The sequence below is a fragment of the Oryctolagus cuniculus genome, chromosome 1 (assembly GCF_964237555.1).
Source record: "Oryctolagus cuniculus chromosome 1, mOryCun1.1, whole genome shotgun sequence".
NCBI lineage: Eukaryota > Metazoa > Chordata > Mammalia > Lagomorpha > Leporidae > Oryctolagus > Oryctolagus cuniculus.
The window spans coordinates 54,770,369-54,796,534 of record NC_091432.1 but is presented as its reverse complement, the minus strand read 5'-3'; the positions used below and the strand labels follow the sequence as shown (position 1 = coordinate 54,796,534).

The 26,166-nt window shown below is 55.1% G+C and overlaps 1 protein-coding gene across 2 annotated transcripts in view; it reads right to left on the bottom strand.

The window, feature by feature from the left end:
• The window catches only part of GALNT18 (polypeptide N-acetylgalactosaminyltransferase 18), a 342,573-nt gene that overhangs the window by 149,946 nt on the left and 166,461 nt on the right, over positions 1–26,166 (bottom strand). For both annotated transcript variants that reach the window (XM_008266222.4, XM_070073272.1), the window contains exon 2: positions 11,966–12,158. In XM_008266222.4, the coding sequence (XP_008264444.1) occupies positions 11,966–12,158 (193 nt within the window). The remainder of the gene's footprint in view (positions 1–11,965; positions 12,159–26,166) is intronic.

Genomic DNA, 26,166 nt, shown 5'->3' with positions numbered 1-26,166 from the left:
CCAAAAGAGATCTGCTCAAGGAAGAGGCTGCCCCTCTCTGCCCCAGTTTCCCGGAGCGCGACAAAAACCGGAAGTCACTTGGAAGTCTCCCACCCAAAGTCAGTCTAGTCAGAGGCAAACTCCAAAACTGTGTGTCCTCTCCCACAGGACGAGGAAGATACAGCCCTGATACAAGACCCACAGGAGGCCAGGCAAGGAGAATTGCCACAGTCTCCCGGGCCATTCCTTCCCCATCAAGCATCGCCTCGCAGGAAACTGGCGCCCTTCCCTGCTCCAGAAGGCACTCGGCTCCCACCTTCAGCGGAGGTGAATGAAGGGCAGGGCAGCAGGTACAGCCCTGGCCCAGGCCCCACCGCGGCACTGAAGGCTCCAGGTGTTCAGGGCCCGAGACTGCGTTTGGCAGCTCCAGAGGTGGGGGCGCAGAGAGGTTAGGACGTGCGATAACCAACATAATAGCACGGGGCCTGCGCTTGTCGGTAATTAAAGTGCTGCAGGATAGCAACGGGCCTGCTCTTCCTTAATGAGGAAGGCTGCCGGGGAACCGGCACTGAGCAATTGGGAGAAACCGCCGTGGGGCCCCAGCCTGCTTAAGAGCATGAGATTAATAAACTAAAGTCGTCATCACTATGGTTACCAGAAATGTACAGAAACTTCTCCCATTCTATTTGCCGCTCTCCTTTTCTCTCACCAGAGGGAGGGAGGGAAGCGAAAGCACTGAGCCTTTTCCCAAACTTGTGATTCTGTTAAAACCATCAAGTTAGCAGACTGGAGCAGAACGTGCTCACGCTTGTCCTTGATGGGATAAATATTTACTGAGGTCCTTCCATCGGGGAGACACTGCTGTTGGCACGGAGGGCGTAGCGGGAAATGGACAGAGCTCCTGTCCTGGTGGAGCTTATGTTCTGCCCCGGGGAGCAGAGAGACACAGACGCTGACAAGTGAGCAATTTTATGTCCAGTAAAGCAGGGTAAGCAAGAGGACCGCAGGACGCCCCGGCAGGAGGCTGGAAATGTAAACGGCGCCAACAAGTGAGTTCTGCCAAGGCCCCGTGGGGCTGGAGATGAGGGAGCCCACTCATGACCTGCACTGAAAAGGGTGGAGGAGATGGGAGGCGCAGGGAGAGCTTTAGCGAAAGGGAACAATTCGTAAGCTCATCAGACCCTTTCAGAAGTATTTGTTGCTGTTTCTGCTGTCCATGCGATTTTTATAACATCGGTTAAAAGATCTGTGGTGGATCAGTTCTACCTAGCACTTACACGCGGCAATCAATCCAGCAGCCGGGCTCCCACGAGGCACGGACGCCGACCAGAGATGGGATTAATACACAAGCTACTTGCTAATGGCAGTCGACCAAACAGCATGTGGTCTTGCTCCCTTTACATCCAAGTAGAGCGGACAGCTCCCAAGAATGTCGGCACACTGGGGTAATCTCCCATCTGCCCCTGCCACCGCGTTGAAGGCCACGCCCCTGACCTCTGCTAGTGCCCTGGGTTTTCTCTGCGCTCTCACAGCCAGCTGCATGCTCTGGAGCTCCAGGTGCTCCACAGGTGTTCCTCAGAGACAGGTGCCCACTGCCTGCCCCACCCCTCTCCCCTTCTGAATTCTGACCGTGGTAGCCACCTCGCTTCCCCTTCTATGCAGAACAAGCTTCACCTCTCCAAGTAGCAGCCACGATGGCCTGAGCTGCCAGGCTCTGTAGGCCTGTCTCCTGGTGATCCCTCTCCAAGAAGAATTGAAACGCTCTATTGGCTTTGCAGGCTCAACCCTACAAGTCACTATTTTCATGTGACTTTTTTTTTTTTTTTTTGACAGGCAGAGTTAGTGAGAGAGAGAGAGAGAGAGACGTAGAGAATGGTCTTCCTTCCGTTGGTTCACCCCCAAATGGCTGCCACGGCCAGAGCTATGCCGATCTGAAGCCAGGAGCCAGGCACTTCCTCCTGGTCTCCCATGCAGGTGCAGGGGCCCAAGCACTTGGGCCATCCTCCACTGCCTTCCCCAGGCCACAGCAGAGAGCTGGACTGGAAGAGGAGCAACCAGGACTAGTACCCAGCGCCCCAACCGGGACTAGAACCCGGAGTGCTGGCGCCGCAGGCGGAGGATTAGCCTAGTGAGCCACGTTGCCGGCCATGTGAGACTTTTGACTATCAGGTTTTTAATGGGAAAACTCCATGGAGTGTAACTGGACACCTCGCCTGTTGCATCATCATTGTCCGTATGATGATCTGCCTCCCTCTGCTAGGTGACCCTGCTATGTCCTCACCTTATACCAGGGTCTGGTACATCTTAGGTACTCAGCAAATGCTTCTGGAATAAAATGAGGTGAACAGGTGTGTTTGTTTCATAAGCAGCCTATATGTTACACTCATGCTTCTGACCTTGGAGCAGTCCTCTTTCATACAGGAGAGTCAGGTGCTCTCCCCACTAGCAGGTTCTTGTTCTCTGGCCTCCTTCCCCCTGAATTCACGGCCCTGGCTCCTTACACCCAGCCTCTGGAAGCTCTCAGTTTCTTCACACGGTGCCTAAGCAACTCTCCAGGCCTGGCTTCTGGAACTCCTAAGTCTTCCTCTCCCCCTCCTCTCTCCCGCTCAGGGCCTCCAAGCCAGAGCCCCCCGCTGGTGGCATCTCTGCACATCACCTGCACCCTGCCTCGCCCTTCAGTCTTTCTGCACCTGACCTGAGATCAGTCTGGGTGAATAGGGAAGTGCAGGGTGGGCAGGATGAGGAAGACGGGGTGGGCTGGCATTTAGGGAAGGAGCACTGGAGGGGGAGTGAAGGCAGCCAGGTGCTGCTCCCAGCTCTGCCCCTCACTGAGTGACCACAGACCGGCCCCTTCACCTCTCCACACGTCTTCATCAGCCAGTAGGGAGTAGGAAGAAGCTATCTCTTAGATGTCTTCTCTCTACCCAGTTCAGAGTCTTCTATCTCACAGCCCATCAAGGAAAAAAGCTTGCAAGCCTTTCCTCCTCCCAGCCGACAGCTTGTCCTCACCAAATGCCCTCACTACACAGGGAAACCGCCGCAGCCCAATTTGCCCAGGATCTTCCCAGTTGTAGCCCCAGAAGGCCCAAGAAAACTAGGATAACTGGTCACCCTACGACTAGTCCACAAGCTTCCTGAGGGAAGACGCTGGCCTTGTGCACAGCCCAGAACAACTGTACAAGCAGCAGGCATTCGGTTACTATCTGTTGAGTAAATTGCCTTGCAAGCTCCCCAACCCACGCATCCGCACAACCTACGACCATGGTTCCTGTCTTCATCTCAACATTGAAGCAGAGCTTACATTACTGAGGTGAGGAGACAAAGAGAGGGAAGAAGAGCACGCTGGGTAAGGCGTGCACATGCTTGCTGCCCTAGCCCCATCATCAGTGCAGGCTAAGGAACCCAGGACAGAGCCTCCAGGCCACAGCCTTCGTCCTGCAGCAGAAACACCTCCAAGCACCGGCATGGAAGGGGACTGCTCAGCCCCGGGACAGCGCTGCCGCTCTGCAGTGTACCACTTGCTTCCCCTGCGAGGCCGGCGCTGGCCACGTGGACTTCACCTGTTGTGAGTGTGTCATGGAGGTACTCTCCCCTCCACATGTGGCCACCAGCTGCTCTGCTCCACACCTGCCCACAGCAGGCCCCTCCTCTGGCTCGTCCAGAGCCACACTTCCACGGCCTGGGTGGCGTGGCCGCCTCTGCACCTGTGCTTTTCCAGGGACTTCTGCAGAGTGGGCCAGAGGACGGGGAGCTCCAAGGAGCCACGCAGGCACAAGGAGCCTGTCCATATCTAAGCTCCCTGAAGATGCCTCATTGTACAAGGCTGATCCCTTCCTCATCTTCTGAATAGGCATAGTCTTCTGTAAAATTCAGCCATGAAAGTTCCCTTTTTGCATTTATTTTTGGTCAAAGTCGAGCCATTTTCCACTGGAGATAGAGACAGGCATTTCTAGGGTGGGGGCAGGACACGCTGTCTACTAGCTGAAATTGATGGCTGTGATAAACTCTGCTGTATCGATCTCTGCCCACAGAAGGGGATGCGAGGACAGGGAGCAGCAGCCCAGCCTCCCCGTGGAGTGCCCCCAGGTCACCCTAGGTTGTTTAGGAGGCAAATTTTTATTCACAGCGTCAGCGCCATTTCCTGTGAGAGGAAGGAGAGCTGGGGAGGACCAGGTGAGGCTGGGCATGGGAGCAGCCTGACAAGCATTGCTGGGGCTGCACACTTCCCGCCAGGGTGGGCAGCTCCCCCCTGCCCTTGGACCTCAGCAAACCTGCAGGCCTGAGTCCCTCGGAGCAGGTGACTCTCAGGTGCTGCCTGTCCTGGGAGGCAGAGGGGCTGGGCAGAACTTTTCCAGAACAAAAACCAAAGTAGGTTGTGAACTGGCATCTGTCTGCCAGTGGACAATGGCAGCAGGGTCCGACCATGCCAGGGCCCAAGGGTGGCAGAGGAGAGACCCCCTGGATAAAGTGAGAAGGTGCCACTGCCAGGCTGTGAGTTCCCCAAGGGCATCACCCTGCCCCCTCTTTCTTCCCGAGCATCTGCAAGGGAGGCCCTGCCCGCCCTGCGATGGTCAGCACACACAGGTTCCGGTGTGCACAAACCACCAGGGGAATACACCCAGGGAGACAGTGCGGCCCCAGGAGCAGCAGTGCCTTCTTAGCCCTTCACGGCCGCCCATGTCCTCAGTCCAGTCTCCGATCTCCTACCTATGCCATCGGGACTGGCCCGGTCCTCTGTCCTCACTTAGGTACACTTTAGCTTCTTCCATCTCTTTCTAGATTACACAGACTGCCAGGCCTGTAAGTTTCCAGACTGCAGGACTGAATGAGACCCCACGATGAGGACAATGTGTGGATTTGCGCTAAGCATGGGAACAGGGACGCCTGCTCCCTCCCTCTGGCTGTGGTTACAGCCACAACTTCTACCACCAAAGGGCTGTATCGTGCTTATGGTGCTGCTGCCCAGGAGGGTCCTCTGGATGATAACAGCAAACTGCGGCACATACTGAGTGCTTGCAATGGTCCATAAACCACGCGAACACACGCAGATACTTTTCCTTCCCACAGGCCTGTGTGGTAAGTGTTATTATGCCCATTTTACAATGGAAGCAAATAGAGTTGGAGTGATGAGTTATCACGCAGGGCTTAAACCTGGGCTCTTAGGAGTCCAAAGCCTGTACTCACAACCCCTGCTGAATGGTAGCCTCTACCTTCCTTCCCATGTCCCCCAGGAATGTGTGTGGGACACAGTGGTGGTGTTCCTGGCAACCCAGAGACCTGGCGGCTGGGGGTGGGAAGAGAATGGAGGAGTTGCTTCCAGGCTGCCGATTCTGCGAGACCAGGGAGAGGACGGTGTGGACACAGGTGATAAATACCACTGAGCACTGGAGGCCTGACACCGTCTTCCTGACACACCGCTGCCTTTGAGATAAATAATCCTGGTGACTCCTTGTGTAAAGGCTGCTGTGTCTTCTGCCCTGTGGCCTTGCTGCTTGGCCCACAATCGATGGGATGAGAGACAGACCCTTGAGCCCGGGTAGTTCTCAAGGGGCTGGCCCTCAGCGTGAGAGGCAGCCCAGCACCGGGTCTGCTGCAGGGGAGGCTGGACATGAGATAACCTAATAAGGCAGGAAGCGGGGGTCCAGGCTGCAGAACACTGACATGAGCACACGAGTCGGTGTTAGAGACACAGCCGAAGAGGAACAGAGGACGGCAGACTGAGCCACACCGCCCTTCTCCAGGCCTGCAAGTTGGCTTCTGATTGTGATTCTGGGTCCGCGCTGGCAGACAAACCCTCCCCCGCCTCCACCTGTGGTCACCTGCAGATTCAGTTCCTTACAGAACCCAGTAGAGTAAGACTCACTTCACCTCCTGGGCTGGCCTAGCTCCCCCGGGACAGCAGCCACCTCGGCTCTTCTTTCATGTCACATGTAGGATATCACCACGTGCTTTGATGAGTGATTATTTCACAGGGAGCAGTGTCTCCACTCGACTGTCAAGATCAACACCATGTCTACACAGCAGGCACCCCCGGTGCCTACACGGGGTCCAGCACAGAGGAGAAACTCAGACAGCAGCAGGTGCAGGAGGAGCCCAGCTCTGCAGGTGGACATTCCACCACGACCTGATGGCAATGGAATCCCTGAGCGGTGCGTCCCCTCCAGCAAGACTGGGTCACCACGCAACAGTTGGAGGGATGAAGAGGGGACAGTGGAGGCAGGGACAGTATAGCCCTGGCCTAGCCATGGAAGAGACACGAACATCAGCACAGTGGTTTCACAGCCTGCAATGCAAGAGAACTGGGCCGGACCAGATCTGGGAACAGAATTTGGCACAGAAATCGCCGACAACTTCCAAGAACAGGTGATCATTGCCATACCCAACTTTCATCTAGAAGGAGGTCAACAAGCTCTCAGGTGACTGCACCAATGTTAGAGGAAGGATATGCCATGTAATGCATGGAGCGTCAGGAGGACACAGGGAAAGGAATCACTTCCAGTGCAGGCAATGCACAGGACCTTCTAGAGCTCCGGGGACTGTGGGATCCCTGGGCTCAAAGCACAACATCCCAGGGAACACCAGTCAGCTGGCTCTGGTGGGAAAGCCACGTCCGGGACCACATGTCTCTGGATGGAGGGACAGAGGGTGAGTGGGCCTGGCCTGTGGCAACCAGAACTGAGGAATGTGGAGCAGAACAAAGATTCCAGGGCAGGGGAAGACAAGTGACATGGGAGAATGGGACGCTGCTGCTCTCCAGCAGAACCGAGCTCTGGCACAGCCTCTCACACCCAGAACTCTGGGGCTGGGCAGAAATCACACTCTGGGACCCCCCAGGCTGTTCTGACCTGCAGTGCCTGCTCTAGGGAGACAGCATGCTCCTGGCCTGCCCCTTCCCACTCTGATGTCTGCATGGAGCCCCGGGCTCCTCTGTGGGCTTGGCTGTGTATGTGTCTCATTGCTCTCATCTACCGCTGTGCAAAATTAGCCCAATCCCTTTCCCAACCGCTCAGGCCCTCAACCAGCTGGCAACCTGAGAACCCATCCACCCTAACCCCTGGGAGGGAGGCGCACGCACCCCAGGGGACACTGGAAAGAAAACCTCACTGCGGACAAGGCCCACTGCCTCTGAAGCTCCGCCAGCAAGAACAAGAAGTGGTGCCTGCCCGGGGCTCTGCCCTGAGCTACCTGGGAGGCAGGCCCAGCGTCGCCATGGTAACACAATAGGCCAGGAGCCTGAGACCTATTGCCCCACTCTGCTCCCTGCACCCACAGTCCTCCAGAGAGCAGGCACGCAGCCCTCAGGCGAGCCCCTGAACCCTGTTTGGAAGCAAAGCTCTGCTTGTGGCAGAGACACTGCAGGCAACCTGTCGCTGGGGAACGTGTGGGCACTGAGCGGCCACCTGCCTGGCCCAGCGGCCACTGCCCTCGCTGCCCAAAGCCAAGCTTGCTCCAACCCACGGACCTCCCTTCCCCACAGCCCACACCCCACTCTCAGCGGCCCCCAGAAAGTTATTGCCTCCATCCTCCCTCTCTGCCATCAGGCAAAGGACTTCCGGGATCCTTTTCTTAAACCTTCCTCTTGGAAATCAATGATGTGAACTTAGATGCAGTCCAACAGACAGACCTCAAGTATACAGCTGGACGAGTTGGGACGGAGCCGTGGGCCTCTGCAGACCATACCCCAGGGCAAACTTGATGTCCCTCTCTTTGCCCTGCCAGGCTCTTTGAGAGCCTGTGGATGAGGAGAAAGAGGGTGGATGCTGGGAGCAGGAAGAGGAAGGGCAGGGAAAGCTGTGCGCGCCTTACGCCACAGCTGGGGACAGGCGGGAGGGAGGGAGGCGAGTCCTGCCAGGCTGGGGACAGCCGTTCTTCCATCAACCCTGAGGGGCCTCTTCTCCTCCAGGAAGAAACAAGCACCCCTGCCCAGTCCCGAGGTCTGTGATGTCGCCAGCCATGTCCAGTGTCCCCTGGGTCATCCCACCTCGACGACCCAGGGACCTTCAGCCCCTGCCATGAGGTGGGGAGACTGAATGGCTTGTTTATTTCCCCAGAGGCCAATGGGCCCCATGCCCTGAAGTTTGTCCTCTCTCTGCACACATGAGCTGGAAGAAACTGCTGCTGTCCCCGCATCTCCCTTTCCTGGGAGAGGACGGTCAGAGGCTCTGAGGCAATGTCACTCTCCAGGCCCCGCCTCCCTGCCACTGACGGACAGGACTTCTGTGGGCCATCAAATTCAGGCCTTGATTTACTTGGAGCCCAGGAAAGGGTCTCCCCTCCCCCTGCCCCGGGCACAGAGAGGGGGTGCAGCGCAGAGATCATCAGCAGGTGTCCTGGCCACCTCCCTTGCCCTCTCGCTACCTTCCACTCTGGTTTGTCAGGGGAGCTCCTGGGAGCTGTCTGGTGCTTTTCTAGGTGCCCAGTGCATGTGCGATGCTAAGGAAGTGTTTGTGGGATGAGTAAATTAGTGAAGTCAGCAACCAGATGGATGGATCATCTCCTTCTGGGGACGCTCTGACTGTGTCTCACACCCTGAGCGCCCTGTGACGCGGGCCAGGTGACAAGGTCAGATGATGTCTTCCAGCACTGAGAAAGGAGACGACACAAGGGACTGGTGAGAGGTGAAGGGGTGGGGGTGGCCCAGGATTCTGAACACCCACTTTCCAGTCCAGGAATGAAGCTGGGCATTACGTCGGGGTTAGTGACCAGAAGAGCACAGCAGGAGGACCAAGAGCAAAGGGCAGATCCCAGACACCCCTCCACGTGCAGAGACCCCCAAGGGCAAACAGGAGTTAACGAGCGGCCCTGGGGTTCCAGCCAACCCCACAGCCAGGCTGCAGGATTCTCCTGGAGACAAGGGGGCTCCTGCTCATCCACCTCGGGCCAAATTCCAACAGCAGCTGTAGCTGAGGCCTCAGCTCTGAGCCCCGGTAATGGGTTTGATGTTCCCTAAAATAATGCTCCTTCTGCTCTCCCAAACTCTCAGGGGTGGATTATTAGAGCGAGTCTCCCATTCAAATCGACACTTTGTGGCAGTATAGCACAGTGGTTACATACACGGATTCTACTGCCAGACCGCCTGGGTTCACACCCAGCTCTGCCACCAGTAGCCCTGGGCAGGCTACACCATCCTCCTGAGCTTCAGGTTCCTCTTGTGTAGAATGGAGACTAATAACAGACAGTTAAGCAAGAAGTTAAAGAGTTAATAGAAATAATGTCCCACACACATGCCTGAAAACATGGCTCATTTGATACAAATGTTTGCCAGCTAGTTTGAAAGGGGATGAGGGTTAAGTTATGGAAAAGATGGTTCCAGAATTCCAGAATGAATTCAACAGGGTGTGCCTTGTCACAGGCAGGACTGTTCAGGTTGTCACAGACACCCGGAGGCACTGCTTTACCTAAGAAGCACACCCTGCTTCGAGTGGCCCTCGCAGCTCTCCCGTGCTGGGCGTGTGTGCCTCTGAAGTGGCACTGAGAGCCTTCTCCATCCACACGTAACGACAGACGGCCCATTGTCAAAGCCACACGCACAGAGCCCCGTGTGTGGAGTGAGAAGGTTCAGCTCTCTCTGCCTGACCTCAGAGATTGGGTTTTTCTGCCTAGAAAGGAGGGTGGACAGAAGTCACCTTGCATGGGAGGGGGAGGTGCGCAAGCCCTGAGCACGGTGCAGCTCCCTGCTGGGTGGCAGGCTGGCTCCCGTGCTGCCTGCTCACGCAATTGTGGCCTACAGGAGTTCAGCAGGAAACTGACTCCGCCCATGAGGGTCCTCCCTGTCCCTCGGGCAGCAGGATGCTCTCTCAGTGAAGGGTGAAGCGCTCGGCCGAGCTGTGCCCCCTGGAAATAAACACAGATGTGGGCCGATGTCCCGCGCCAGGATCCGGCCGCTGGTCACGAGGGTTCAAGGTTCGGTTTGGCCCCGTCTGTCACTGTGACCTCAGACACACCGGCCCTCTCTGCTCCCTGGTTTCCTCCACTGGGAATGGGAAGACTGCACCCCGGCCTCGTCTACTGGCGTGGCCCAAATAGGGAGGTTATTGCCATAAATGCCGGTGATTGTCACTACAGGTTGGAGTCTTTAAGATCCACCCTTCCCTTGGCTTCCTTTGTACTTTCTCTTTAAATCTGAACATACACTGAGCCGGGCCTGTGTCTTGTGCCAGATCTGGCTACAAAGTCCACAGCGGTTCTTCTATGGGCCTAGGGTCCCGGCTGAGGCCCCTGCAGAAGCCAGGGGGTTCCAGCTCCTCCTGGCAACCCCTCTTCCAGAGCCCCCATGTCCGACCTGCTGCTCCCTCATCCCCAGGCCTCCCATCAGGCGGAGGCCGTGGCACTAGCTGAAGGCACCTGCAGGCTATGCCCATACTCCAGCCCCACCTTGGCCGTGGTCCAGTCACCCCTGGATGTATGGAGGCCTAGATGCCCTCCTCCCTACTTTCCTCCGGCCCCATTCATAGCTCTGAGTCAGCACACACACTACTCTGCTCAGGCCCTTCCCCACCGAGCCTCACCCCACAGAGTCAGAGCCACACACCTTGTTGTAACAGCCATGAAGCCCCACTCTTGGGATGCTCAGGGTCTGGAGTCTCCTGGGGTCTGTAAACAGTACTGATGCTGAGTGCACCCACAGCAATTCTCATTTAATTGGTCTGGGTATGGCCCTGGCATCAGCATGATTTGGAAGCTCCCCAATAAGTCAAATGAACAGCCAAGGTGGAGAACTTCTGCCCTACTTGATCCGCTTCCTCCTGCCCCTCTGACCTCATCTGCGACAACTTCCCTCGTGTTCCAACCACACAGATCCTTTCTCTTCTTCAAACAAGCCAAGCATGCTGCTACCTCAGGGCCTTGGCACATGCTGGTTTCTCTGCCGGGGCCGTTTCTCCCCGTGAGTGTCCACGTGGCTTGCAGCCTCATCTCCTCCAGGTCTTTGTTTAGACCTCACCTTCTTTAATGATGCCTTCTCTGACCGCTCATAAGAATGTACACTCCCCTACCCCTATCCCAGGCAGTCCCTAACTCCCTCTCCTGAACTTTATGTTCAACGTAGCACCTAGTGCCAGCCAGCATGTGGCAGATTTGACTTGGTTTGCTTGTTTCTGTTCCCACTCAACCTGAATGCAGGCTCTGTGAAGGCTGAGATTCCTATCTCTTTATCCAGACTATGCGGGCATGCAGTAAGTGCTTAATAATTACCCTTTACAAGCCTATACACTCTTCTCTCCTTTTGTAGCTCCTCAGTGGCCCTTTTGTTCCTACGCCCCAGCCAAGTTCTCTCCCTCTGGGTCCAGGAACAACCAAACCCAATTATACAGCACACAGCAGGTACTCAATAATGTCTACGGGGTGAACAGAATGCTTCTCCCTAAAAAAATACAGCCTCCAAATCCAGTAGCAAGATCTTGCCCAAAGACTCCAGATATACACGCATTATGGTCTGTGGTTTTAAGAAAATTTTAAAATCAGGAGAAAGAGGGGAAAAGCAGGTGTGGGTGAGCTCACCAAAGTTAATGAGATTTTCTCAGCTGTGGCACGTGCCCACATTTTTAATAATTAGGAGTAATAAAAATTCTAAGTGACCCTTAAAGGAACATCCTCGTGTGACAAAGAGAGAAGTCGACACAGGCATCTCTGTCGGGCATAACGGCTTGTTAGTCCAGGAAGACGGATGTACTTTCAAAAACTAATTTACAGGGGGGAAAAAATTGCTCATAAAAATGCACGTAATTGGGTTAAAATGACATACGAACGGGAATGCCAGATGATTCTGGTGCCCTTAAGGAGTAAATCAGGTTATTAATCCTCAAAAGCTCTCACGGAAGAAAGCCCTTCTCCATGCAGCAGCTGGAGAAACTGAGGCAGGGGGAAATGGGAGACTTGCCTGGTGCAGGCTGAGAGGACAGACCCAAGTAGACGCCAAGCCCAGCCCCGGCCCCACTCTCCCCATGGGCTGCCCGATAGGGGTCCCCCACCCACCGCCTCTGCTCACCCACTGGGTCTGAGGTCGGGCAGGGGCCGGTCGAGGGGCAGGCGGTCACTGAGGTAGGCGTTGTAGCCGTAGTACTGGAACTGCTTCAGGGCCACGCGGCGGCCTTCGGGGCTGAGCTCCTGGCCCCAGTGTGCAAACAGAGAGGAGTCTGTGAAGGGCTCAGCCTCTGCCTCCTCAGGCTTGGCGGGAGCCTCTGGAGAAAGAAGGGACAAGGAGACAGAGGGTCAGAGTGCACCCCCGTACAGACCACATCAACCCCTTTCCCCTTCCTCACAATCTCAGCCCCTTCTTTGGCCGGGGAGGGGGGTTGGAGAGAGACTGGAATGTTCACTCCTCCCTAAGACTCATTCATCCATAAATCCATGCATTCATCCATCTAGCAAACGCCAAGCATGGGAAATGGAGAAGTGCACTCAGTGGGGTCTGCCAAGATGCTGGTGCCCAGGACCCTGACACCCAGGCACCCCAAGGCTTCAAAGCAGAAGCCCCTCCCTGGCAGAGATGTTAGCCTCAGGGCTCACACTGAGCTTCAGCCTTGCTTTCCGGCCAGCATCCCAGGCCCTTCTAGTCCTGGGCCTGCCCCCTGCCAGGCCCCCTAGCTGGGGTCCACTCCTCTGCCCTGCCCTGCCAGGCTCCCTCGTTCCCACTGCCTGGCTCCACTGCAGGACGTCTACCTGGCTGTGAGCAGCGGCAGGGCTGCTTCCAGGCTTCCCCACCAGAACAGGGACTCAGTGACACAGGTGGCCCTGCTCACCGGCCCCCAGGTGGACCGCACAGAAGCAGCCCCTGACCAGGTCAAGGGCAGCTCCTAGTTTCCCAGCACTGCCCTGAGAAAGGGGAGGGTGCATTACTGGCCACAGAACAGAAGCTTTGGAATCACACAGCCGTGGAGCATGTGGAGTGTGCTCTGCCACACGCTCCTACGTGCATGGCAAACGCTCACTCTCCCTAGGCTGAAATCCCCCCACCCGTAACACAGAGATCTTTATATCCACCCAACCCCGGGAATTGGTGAGGATTACATGAAATAATGTATATACTGCACTTAAGTCAGCATATGCCTCGACGCAGTGCACAGTCCCTGATAATTGGGGCTATTACAGCAAGGGAAAGTCATTTACAACTCTCTCGTATAGCAAGGTAACGGACAGATCTTGCCAGGACACAGGGTGACAGGCCAGGACTTGGGAATGAATTCCCTGTGACAGGTTGTCACGTAAATCATTCAAGGTCAGAAATCAGAGAAACTGGACAGAGATGCCAAGCCCATTGGATGGCACCTTCCATGTTCATAAATATGTGATGTAATAAGCAAGAGATGGAGCCAGGAGCATGGAATGAGACAGAGATCAGAGAAAGCAGAAGCAGGTCAGGGACAGGAGAGCCAGACCTGGGACACCTTCCAGTGTCCCCTCTCTGTGTGCCTGGAGCCAATGAGTGTACAGCACAATTAAAGGTACAGGCCGGCGCCGCAGCTCACTAGGCTAATCCTCCGCCTAGCGGCGCCGGCACACCGGGTTCTAGTCCCAATTGGGGCACCGGATTCTGTCCCGGTTGCCCCTCTTCCAGGCCAGCCCTCTGCTGTGGCCAGGGAGTGCAGTGGAGGATGGCCCAGGTGCTTGGGCCCTGCACCCCATGGGAGACCAGGAAAAGCACCTGGCTCCTGGCTCCTGCCATCGGATCAGCGCGGTGCGCCGGCTGCAGCGCGCCGGCCGCGGCGGCCATTGGAGGGTGAACCAACGGCAAAGGAAGACCTTTCTCTCTGTCTCTCTCTCTCACTGTCCACTCTGCCTGTCAAAAAAAAAAAAAAGGTACAGGCTGCAGAGAGGCAAAGGGCTACAGTTGCAGGTCTTCAAGGCCAAGGAGCTCAGAACTATAGATACCACTATTTGTTCATTGTTTCAAAGGTAGAGTTACAGAGACTGAGAGGCAGAGGCTAAGAGGGAAGTCTTCCATCAGCTGATTCACTCCCCAAATGGCTGCATAGCCAGGGCTGGGCCAGGCTGAAGCCAGGAGCCAGGAGCTTCAAGCAGGTCTCCCATGTGGGTGCAGGAGTTCAAGCACTTGGCATCTTCTGCTGCTTTCCCAGGCCATTAGCAGGGAGCTGGATTGGAAGTGGAGCAGCTGGGACACAAACCGGCACCCATATAGGATGCTGGCGCTGCGGATGGTGGTTTAACCTTCTATGCCACAATGCCATTGCGACACCACTGCTTCTTGGGACACTCTCCTAAGAGCTGATCTAGAAGAGAGGAGGCAGCCTGGCAACAAAAGGGGGAGCCTTCCAATAGCCAGGCTCCCCCAGCACGGAAGGGGTGCTCAGCAGCAGCAAGTCTCCAGCACGCAGAGTGCCCAGAGGCTGTGCAGTGTAGAGGGACCCACGCTGAAAGCAGAGAGAGCATGCTGATGCCAGTGAGAGAGAGGCAACAAGACGTGGAGGGGCAGTTGTTTAGGTTAGCAGTTAGTTCACCAGTTAAGACTCCCACGTTCCACAGTGGAGTTTCTGGGTTCAATTCCTGGCTCCGTTCCTGATTCCAGTGTCCTACTTATGCACACGTTGGGAGGCAGTGGTGACGGCTCAAGTAATGGGGTTCCTGCTCCCCTATGGGAGACTCAGATTGAGTTCCCAGGTCCTGGCTTCAGCCTGGCCTATTCTTTCCTATTGCAGGAATTTGGGGAGTGAACCAGCAAAGGGGAACTCTGTCCCACTCCATCTCTCTGCATCTCAAATAAATCAATCAAAGTTCAAAAAACAAATAAGACACGTAACAGAGTCCCAGTGCCGGCCAAACTCACTGGGGGAATTTGCAAAAGGCCCATCTCCTCTTGGGAATGCCTGCTCCCCGTTGGACACACACACACACAGGTGACTCCGGGCTCTGTTCCCAGCATTTCTCACACTGCAGCTCACCTCACACTATGACAGAGGAACCATCATCACCTCCATTTTACAGATACAGAAAGTCAGGCACAGAGAGGATAAGACACCCAGCCAGGCTCACATGGAAGGAAGTACAGTAGCTGGGGCTCAATCCCGGGGAGTCCCAGACAGTGGCTCTGGCACCACACTCTATGGTCTCTATGTGCAATGGGTTGGCATACATGTGAGTTCCACAGACAAACATGATATATCACCCTGGTTACCAAACTTCCTTAAAGATATAAAGGGAAACACCTACACTGAACAGATGAGGATACACTGGGGGATAACATGCAAGTCGTGCATGCATTTCTATGAACAAAGCAAGAGAGTCTTCAGGATCGTGCTGGCCTGCCCCGTGCTCCATTCCTGAACTCGGGGACCACATGCTCATCCTTCTGCCCTACTTGGCGTGTGCGAAGGGAGGCACAGCCTCGCATGATCTTGAAGGTCCTTGTTTCCTTGTTATCTCTGGGAAGATGTATGACTCACTCGTTTGGAAAGGGGGCAGTAAAAATCTAAATCAGTGAACCAACTGAATCATATAATATTTAAAGGAAATGCAGTTTTATTGCTCTCCAATGCCCAAGTGGATATTACCAAGTAAAATGAGATCAGCTAATGAAAAAAAATTATGATTCACAATTAGGCCTGTGTTGCATAGTAATGGATTGCAAACATATTTGAATCCTGGGTGATGTGTGTACCATGTTACTCAACATGGGTATGAATGGCCACAAGCTTGAACCCAGTGGGACCTGAAAAAGACTCTGTCTCTCTCTCATTGTCCACTCTGCCTGTCAAAAATAAATAAATAAATAAATAAATAGACAAATGAGGCCCATGATCGAGGGAAGGAAGCAGTATCAGTTGAGTTCCTGCCAAGAGCCAAGTACTGTGTTCTTCAGCCAAGGCTATCTGTCCTTGTCCTGATGGGTGTGGGCTCCAGGAGGACAGGGCCATGTCTGTCTTGTTCCTGCTGTATTTTTGGCTCCTGCTATATGGGGCTTGATGCGTCATTTTTGAGTAAGTCAGCTCATAAGAAACCCATAGCAGTGCATTTTTATATATGAGGAAACCAAAGATGGAAAAGTTAAACAACGAATCCAAGGTCACCCAGCTCATCAGGGACAATCAACAACAGTCTGGCTTCCTCCAAATGCCACAGTCTTTCCTCTGCACCACAGGTGTCAAATCACAGGCCAAGGGACAAATCTGGACCACCACCTCTGTTTGTAATAAAACTGTGTGGAAACACAGTTGCATCCGTTTGCACATCTTGTCTGTGGCTGCTTCAGAGCCTGCAGGGCAGAGTTGAGTGGGCACGACAGACCATACAGCCCACGAAGCTGGAAACACCAGCGTGCCATCTCTGCTCTGCACCTTACCGGTGGTTCCCTTAGGTATGGAGGCCTTGCTACGTCTAACTCCATTCCTGTTTTCTTTCCCTTCCGAAGAACAAGCTAAGAACACTGGTGGTGGAGTCAGACTCCTGGGGTTTACCCTGCCGCTGTACCATTTACTGGTTATCCTGAGCCTCAGTTTCCACATCTGGAAAATGGGGTTGCTGACAACCACACACTCCTCATAGAGTACTAAGAGGGACAGTCTGTGGTGCATGGCAAGCTCTTAATAAGCACCAGCTGCTGAGGACCTACAACTCCACAGGTCCCTTGGGGTGCTTTTACACCAACCCTGCTTGAGTTTAGATGGAGAGATGCCCCTGCCTGGGAGCCCCAGCCCTGAGACACACTGCTGCGGGTAGCCCCAGATGAAGGAACTCCATGTCATTGACAAGTGACCCACTCTTAACTGGCCAACTCCCTTCTCCAGACTCACGCAGTTGTCCAGCAAAGGCGACGTGTTGAGGGACAGAGAGACCTCAGGGAAGTGAGTGGGCTGGGTCCTCTACAGGGGTCCAGGGGAGCCTGGACACATTGGGTGGCAGCCACACCCTGGGATATGTCTCTGCCAGGGACAAGGCACTCCTGTGGTGGTGGTTGGGGGGAACTTGGGCCAAGGCCCCTTTGGGGGCCCAGCTTTCTTGAGTGTGTCTGAGCATCTGGCAAGGTGACTCAAGAGAAACAAATATCGAGGGCTCATTCAAGGTGGAGGTGAGCAGGGCACAGGGCGCTGAGCCCAGCCGCAGAGCCAGTGCACTTGAGGGATTCTGTTGACAGCCGGGAATTTGCTACTCCAACCCGTTCCTCACCCAGCCCCTGCACGCTCACCTGGGGCTCAGGGAGCGATGGGGAAGGCTGAAAGAGCTGCTGCACCAGACAGCCACACGGGGGGCCCAGGTGGCGTTTCAGTGACACAAAAGTGGCAAAGCCTCCTCCCACCTTCCCTGACTTGCCGTGAGCCAGGCGGCTGGGCAGGTGGGGAGCCCTGGCAGGGGACCCTGGGCCAGGCTCTCATCGCCATGCTACCTCCCTCCGTGCTCAGGAGTCTGCAATACCTTCCACCTTCCCTCTTGACTCCTGCAAGAACCCGCCCGTATCAGAGGGCCCAGCTCCTCCTCTGCAGCCACGCCAGGAGCAGCCAGCGCATGACCTTGGCTCAGGCAGCTCTCTCCCCTCCCTCTGGGTGTGCACCCCTTACTTCCTCTCCTTTACTCAATAGCCGCTTTCCTGGCAGGGTCTCTCCTGCAGCCAGCCCCCTTCACAGCAGGTGCACACTTTCCCCATTTGTACTGCTTGTCCCTTGTGTTTCTCTCTCTCCTGACTACACTATGAGCCCTGAAGTCAGGAATTTGCTTCATTTTCAGCTGAATCCCTGGTGCTTAGAGCAGCACTCGGTGCTCAGCCCATGTCAGTGAATGAATGAGTGTGGTGGGAGCAGCAGGTCATGGTGGGAGTCAGAGAGCCCCCACCTGCCGGATGCCCCAAACCCTTCAGAGGGAGTAGCACGGCAATTGGAGCCCTGTCCCTTCATGCCAGTGCAGGTGCGGCCAGGGCACATCCTTGACACACCTGGTTTACCTGTGCTCAGCCTTGGGCAGCTGCAAGGCATCGGTGGTTGGTGGACAGCCCCCACTGCTCTCCTGGGGCTCCCTGGTGGTCATCCTTATCCCACAGAAGTAGCTGGCATCTCCCCCAAGCATCTACAAGAGGACTGCACACTGAGGGAGTACCCAGGAACCTCTCCCCTCTCCCCACTCCCCTTTCGACTCTTGCCTGGAAGGGCTCCAAACCAGAAAGAGGTCACTGAAGATCGCAAGTGTCCTTCCTTCCAGAAGCCCAGGTGCAGAGGGTGGCAAGGTGGGGAGACCCAACATCTCCCAACCAGCTGCCCCAAGCAACCTCTGGAAAGCACCCAGCCTGAACCACAGGGCGCCGGGGAGTCAGGCCAGGTGGTCTCTCCTGTACCAGGCCTCAGCTCTTGGCGTCCTGTCCTCCCTCCTGAGTACCCCCCGTCCAGAGCATGCCACTGTGACAGTGACAGGGATGGGGCTGGCTCCATCCTTGCCCTTGACTTTTCTCAGGCAAATGCTGAGGGACCCCCTCTGAGGGGCCCAGGGAGCAGCCATTGCTGCTCACCCCAAGAATGCCCTCACGGGGGCTCCTCCATACCTGCCCTTCCCTGGTTGCTGGGCCTCGGTGCTGCCAGCTCTGCCCACTGAGGGCAGCAACACCTTTTGCCAGCTAAGTAACAATTGTTTATACAAGCTTGTTCAGTGCCAGCCTAGTGCTGGGGTCTAAAGACTACTGATAGGTTTCCCAGTCCTCTCGCACCATTCGATATGGCAGGAAAGGAAGACATATAGTGAATGCCATCAACGTTCCCGTGGAGGGTGCACAAAATGCCACGGGGTCCCTGAGAGTGTGGAAGAAGTGCAAGGAGGGCTCCCTGGAGGAGGGGATATTTGACAAACCCTGCAGAATGGGTGAGACCTGCAGGCCCACTCTAGGAAAGACCCCCATCCCCCATGGGAGGGGCCAACAAGGGCAAGATGCAGAAGCAGGAGAGAGCCCTCGGTGGAGTTCAGAGCCACTGGACAGAGGGCCGTGCAGATCCAAAAGCCAGGAAACAGAGGCACAGCTGCCAGGAACTCAGCAGGCCTGGGCCAGCCTGTGGACAGGGAAGGAAGAGCCGTGACAGAAACCAGAGGCTAAAAGCATGGGATTTGCCCCGTCGTTTGAAGCAGTTCCTGAAGCTTACATCCCAAAGTCAACACGCAAGTGTCACCAAGGGTAACTGCCCTAGGAGGCAGAGCACAGGCCCTGGCCTTGGGTGTCTACTGTGCAGCCCTTGCCCTTGCTGATCCCCTAGTACACTGTACCCCAACTCCACTGCAGGTGGCCGGGCTGGGCCCTGCTGCTTCCCCGGGATGTAGATCATATCACTCCCGTTACAGATGAGAGGAAAGTTCAGCTCAGGACACCACAGGGCATATCATGGGCTGGCTTGAAGATGCAGAAACTTCAGGCCCCAGGGGGCTACTTGCTTGGTCTGTACTCTTTCACACCCATTGCTAAACTGTGGAACACCTTCACAGCGGCGGTGAACAGCTGTTGTGAAGAGTCCCTCCAACCCGTGCAGCTCCAGGTGCTCTGGTCCTCTTCTCAGGAGGCTCCATGTCTCTTCACGGTAGCAGCTAAAGGGCCCAGGCCTGGCCAAACCAGAGCCCCAGCACCCTGCTGCTGCTGCTGCATTAAACCTCCTGCAAACCAGTGAGTGCCCACACCAAGCCTTGCTGGCCAGTGTTCAGCCATTACTACCACTTGCTCAGGCCTTTCCCTACATGTGCTACTGTGAACAGGAAGGTTTCTGGAGACTCACTCTCTCAGCTCATCTGCTTCCCCATGGGGGAATGATCTGGTGCACGACCTGTTTTCCAGAAAGTTCTACCCATGATCACCTGGGGCCTCAGGAAATGCCACAATATGGGCTCAGAGATATGCCCTCAGTACCCGACACACAGCCCATTAATGAGAGAGGAAATTTACAGCTACATCCTGACAGCCTCCATGCTAATTCACAGAGACAGGAGGGAAGTGGAGCAGGAAAGGGCTTGCAAAGCTTTGAGCAATTAATGCAACAAAAGCCGTGGCTCCAAGCATTGTCACGGGCTAATGGGCCAGGGAAGAGGAGCACATCTGGAGACCCTGCCAATGCTGCTGAGGCTCCTGAAGCCACTGAAGCTGAAAGCGGAGCAAACACCTGCATGGGGTGGCTGCTTCCATGGGAAGTCCCAAACAGAGGGCTGGCCTGCCCGGACAGCTGGCTTTTGCTCTATGGCCTTGGCCGTACTGACACTGTACAACAGTGGCGAGGAAATGGGCCCTGCAGTGAGACAGACGTTGTAACGCTGCCAGCCCTTTCTGGGACCAGGTTGCTGGAGATCCCCAGCTTCTGAGGCCGAGCCTCTGTGCCAGCGCCTGCCTGGCCGGCTGCAGGTAGGTGGGAATTCTGAGACGCCCATGGCTTTTGGGGGGAGTTGCAAGAGAAGCTGAAGCCCAGTCCTCTTCCTAAGTGACAGCCCAGATACCAACAAGCCCTTGGGTCTTAGGACATGGCAACAGGAGGGTCACATTGCACAGAGGCAACCAGAGGTGAAATGGTTTGGGGTTCCCCCAGGGGGTCTCTGAAGACCCCTAGCCCTACCCACACCAGGCTCTGCTTCTTAGAAGACTCCACTCTGCTTCTAGTCCCTAGGTTTGGTTACTTTGCAGGAGGTTTTCCCAGGAAACTGGTGCCTGCTTGCCTCTTGTGGTTTTTACTTGGTTTATGACCCTGTCTATGGCAGAGGGACCAGCTAAAAAGGCTTTGAGGGTGGGGAGGGAGGGAGGCGGAGCTTTTGCCTGGCAGCAGGTCCTGTTACCATGGCTATTTCTGTTTCTGCCCTCAGGCCATGCTCAAAGTGTAAGCTTCAGGGGCTTAGTGATGAAATCCAGAACCCAGTGACTGGAAGTGTGAGAAACTGGGACAGGCAGAGCCAGGAGCCAGGTAACACCTGCCATGGGCACTGGGGCCCTACCTCCAACACAGGGAAAAGCACAGGTCCTGGTCCTCCCAGAGTCTTCTCGGGACCCCTTCCATCCCTACTCCTGGGTCTGCCATTCAGTCTCTGGGCAAGACCCAAGACCCCTTCCAGCCTCTGTCTTCATATGGAGAAACAGGAGTGGACCGTGAAGCTCCAGAGGGAGCGGTGGTGAAGCGAGCTTTTGGAAAGCTGAAGTCTGAGCATTAAGTCGCGGAACAAGCATTGCCGACCACTCAGATAAGAAGTCCTTTGTTTTGTCTTAAGATTTATTTATTTGAGAGACAGAGTTAGAGAGAGAGAGGAAGAGATAGAGAGCAAGAGATTTTCCATCTACCGGTTCACTCCCCAAATGGTTGCAATGGCCGGAACTGTGCCGATCTGAAGCCAGGTGCCAGGAACTTCTTCCGGGCCTCCCATGTGGGTGCAGAGGTCCAAGCCCTTGGGCCATCTTCCACGGCTTTCCCAGGCCAAAGCAGAGAGCTGGATCAGAAGAAGAGCAGCTAGGACTCAAACTGGCACCCATATGGGATGGCGGCATTGCAGACAGAGGCTTAACCTATTTGCCATAGCACTGGCCCAAGTCTTTTCATTTTTAAAAGGGGGATTTTACAATAAAAAATTTTCAAAATATGTATTATTATTTTTATTTACTTACTGTAAGGCCGAGAGATAGCGAGACAGAGACAGATATTTCCCATCCACTGATTCACTCCCTAAATGCCCATAACAGCCAGGGCTGGGCCAGTCTGAAATCAGAAGCCAGGAGCTCCATCCAGGCCTTCAACATGGGTGTCAGGGACCCTGCTGTCCCACAGGGTGTGCATTAGCAGAAAGCTAGAATCCAAAGTGGAGCTGTGGGACTTGAACCCATATACTGATATGAGACATGGATGGATGTCCCAAGTGGTGTCCTCACCACTGCACCAAAGATCCATTCCAAAGCACTTAAAAAAAGAGAGATTTATTTACTTGAAAGACTGAGAGAAAGAGAAAGAGAGAGAGCTCCCACCTGCTGCTTCACACCTCCCAATGCCTGCAATGGCCAGGAATGGGCCAGGCTGAAGCCAGGGCCTGGAACTACATCCTGGTCTCCCACACGTGGTGGCAGGTGCCAAAGCACTTGAGCTAACATCATCTGCTGCCTCCCAGGGTGCAAATTCACAGGAAGCCGTATCAGAGGCTGAGTAGGCGGGACTCAAACTGGCACTCCAATATGGGATGGGGGTGTCCCAAGCAGCAGCCTAAGCTAACCCTCTGTGCCTCATGTCAACCCTACAAAGACTTTCATAGACTCATCTGTGGCTCCCAATTAACCTCTCAAATTTTTTTTGAAATTTATTTCATTTTGTTTAAAAGGGAGACCAGGACAGAGATCTTCCACCTGCTGGTTCACTCTCCAAATGCCCACAAAGCCAGCAGCCAGGCATGCAGTCTGGGTTTCCCTCATGGATCGCAGACTCAAGCACTTGAGCCATCATCTGCTGCCTCCCAGGGTGCACGGTAGCAGGAAGCTGGATGGGCACCAGCGCCAGGACTCAAACAAGGCACTCCGATACAGGATCCTAACTGCTGCACCACAGGCCCGCCCCCCAACCACGATAATTTTTTGAAGGGGTTTCTTCTCCTTCCATGCCCTTTAAAAAATGTTTTATTGGGGCGTAATTTACATACCATAAAATTCACCCATTTTAAATGTGCAGTTCAACAACTTTTAACAAACTTTTTTTCTCCACTCTGGAGATGCCTTGGTGCATGCTTTATTTGGAGATAAAAAGAAATGGAGTAATTGAGCGTCCAAAAACGTACATTTCTCTCATTGGCTTTCAGTAAGTTCCTGCCGCCTGGGGAGAAGTCACCATTACTCCCACATCAGAGCCCGGTGCTGGGGCCTCTCTGGGAAGCCTGACTGCACGGCAGTTCTCCCCAGCACTGCTAGCCAAGCGTCTACATCACCACGCTGGGAGCAATGACACCAGTGACAGCTGGACGGTGGCATCCGCTCGGTCACCTTCAGCCTGGTTGCTGGGCCGCCTGGGTTTCTGCCTCCTGAGCCCTCCTCTTCCAGACCTCTGGCCTGGAGCCCCAAATGCTGGCCTTTGTGGCTGATCCCATCCCAGGCAGGCACTGAGACCCAAGGGAAGCGGCCGGCCGGAGGGGCAGAAGCCTCCACCGACACGTGAACCCCAACTCCCTGGGCCTCTGCCTCTCTTGCAGAAGACGCAGCTGGCTTTGTGCTCTCTCCGGGGGAGGAGGGGGACTTCAGCACCTTGTGGCCCTGCTTTGCCTACACCTGCTATGCTTCCACGTGCCCTGGGCTCCCCAGGGAAAACGTCCAGGTCTTTTCAAACACCCTTAGATGTGTGAAGAGCTCTACTGACTGTGAGTTAATGACCTGTTCTGCCGAGTGACAGGCTGCCCTGCTTCTCTGCCCCAAGGGGTACCCAGGACAGCGGTGGGCCCACCATCAGGCTTTCTCTCCCAGGAAGCCTTGGAGCTGCTCAAAGGAAGAAGTGCAGTCTGCTAGGAAAAGGCTTGGAGCTGATCAGAAGGAGGGCGATTGGACATTCTCAAGTCTAAGCCCATTAAAGTCTTCAGCACAGGGACGCTATTCCTCATGGCACAGGCAAGTAGGGGACAGATTCCTCTGGCCCACCGGGAACATTGCAGGAAAGAGGCAGGCCTCTGCAGAGCACCGAGTCCCGAGACAGGGTGGGGTCTGTGGGCAGGAGCAGTGCCCCTTGCTAGGGCGGGCTCTCTGAGGGCTGAGTCCACCAGCCCAAGGGGCTCTAGACTGGCCATGTGACTTGCATCAAGCTCTTGAACCTCTCTCAATCTCAGTTTGTTCATCTGTTCAATGGGGCTAATACCATCTACCTCTAAGCTCGTTGCAAAGAGGATATGAGGCTTAGCAAACCACTAGGCACACAGCAAGTGGATTCGGTTCCTACTGCCACAGTCACTGTGGGGAGCAGCCCGGACTGGACTGAGTTACTGGAATTAAGACTTATTTTATGCATCTGCTCTCCCACAATATGGCGCTGGGAGAGAAGTAAACAGCTTCCGCACAGCTGCCTCCAGTTCAACCAATAAACTGTAGGACTTGCTCCTGATTGGAGAGCAGCGTGCTCGGCGTGTGGGCAGCCGAGTTAGGATTGGCAGAGGAGGACTATAAAGGAGGAGAGAGACGGCATGCACCAGGAACATCTAAGGGGAACATCTGAGGGAACACCTGTGCAGCCCCCGAGAAAGAGCCGGCCGGCGGTGTGCCGCTCCCCTGCGGAAGTGGGGAATGTGGCCAGGGGGAACTGCCCTTCCACGGAGGTGGAAGGGATAGTAGCCAACCCGGGAAGAACCAGCAGCAAACCCGGGGAGGGCCGAGCAGACGAAAGGAACAGTGCAGGGTCCTGTGTTGCTCCTCCACGAAGAGGGGGAGCGACAGTCACCTGGTAGCTTCAAGCAACACAAACTCATCAGCTTGCCATTCTGGAAGTCGGAAGTCTGACATGAGTCTCACTGGACTGATGTCAAGGAGTCAGCAGGGTTGTGCTCCCACCCCCCACCCAGGGCTCAGGGGAGAATCTTTGCTTTGCCGTCCCAGCATGTACAGGCTGCTGTTTTCCTTGGCTCCTAGCCTCTTCCTGAAACATTCCAACAGGAGGCAGAGTCCTTCCCACACCCCAGCAGGGATCTCTCATGCCCCCCTCTTCCACATTTCAGGCCCTCTTGAAGTTTCCCAGGTAGTCTCCCTATTTTAAGATCAGCTGTGGGCCGGTGCCACGGCTCACTTGGTTAATCCTCCACCTGCAGCGCCGGCACCCCAGGTTCTAGTCCCGGTTGGGGCGCTGGGTACTAGTCCCGGTTGCTCCTCTTCCAGTCCAGCTCTCTGCTGTGGCCCGGGAGGGCAGTGGAGGATGGCCCAAGTGCTTGGGGCCTCTGCAACCCAAGGGAGACCAGGAGGAAGCACCTGGCTCCTGGCTTCGAATCAGCACAGTGCCAGTCGTAGCGGCCATTAGGGGAATGAACCAACGGAAGGAAGACCTTTCTCTCTGTCTCTCTCTCACTGTCTAACTCTGCCTGGCAAAAAAAATTTAAAAAAAATAAAGATCAGCTGTGAGTTAACAACCTTCATTCCATCTGCAGCCTGCATTCCCTGGCATCAGGTAAGGAGATGGCCACTGGCTCCAGTGTCAGGATGTGCACAGCATGGGGAGCAGGAGGGGCGTTCTTCTGCTTCCACTGTAAGAGTTCAAATCTCGTGGTTTTTCCCAGCTGTGAGCAGGAGATCCCAGGGGTCAGCATTTGGGCTAGAGGTGAAGCCACTGATTGGGGTACTTGCGTTCAAGTTCCAGCCCCACTCCTGATTCCAGCTTCCTGCTAATGCTAACTCTGGAAGGTACCAGATAATAGCCTAAGTCATTGGGTCTCTGGCACCCAACTGCAAAACCTGGATGGAGTTTCTGGCTGTTGCAGCCATTGGGGAAGTGAACCAAAGGATGAGAGCTTTCTCTGTCTCTCTGCCTCTCAAAATCTAAAGGAGATTCCAATCCTCTGCTCTCAGGGTTGTTGGGAGCCAAAGCAGCAACAGCTGACACCGTGAGCAGGGCTGCTTTCTTTGTCCATTTTCTTTAGCTATATGTAACAGAACACCACAGACTGCGTCATCTATAAGGAAATGAAGCTTATTCCTTAAGCTTCTGGAAGCTGGAAAGTCTGGTATCACAGTGCCCAGCATCTGGCGAGGGCTTTCTTGCTGCATCACAACGCAGCAGAGGCCATCACATGGTGAGATGGAGCCAGCGCGATAGCTCGGGGCTCTCTTTCTCTCCCTCCACAGTCCCTAACGCTGTCATAGGAACCACAGCCTCATGGCCTCATCTAACCCTACTTCCCTCCCAAGGCCCCATCCCCACCTATCATCAACATGTGAACCTGGGGGTCACGTTTCCAACACATGAACATTGGGGCAACATTTTTAAACCATATCATCTGCCAATCAGGTTCTCCAAAGGAGCAGGTGCACCAGAGGGCAGCAGAGGGCCATGGGCTGTGGCATGGCCTTATCTCCACCTGACCATCCCTGCCCCTTGAAGTCATCTTAGTCTTGCCTCTCTTGTACACCAAAGTGAGCCTCGGACAGTGCAAGGCAGGCACAGTGGTCATCACCCTCTTGTCCCTCTTCTTCCTGGATAGCTCTAGTAAATTATTCCAGCTTCCAAGTGGCTCCTGACCATGGCTACACCTCCCTCTGCTGGACTTTGGACTAGGGGAGTTGGCGTTTGGATCCCTAAATTTGGT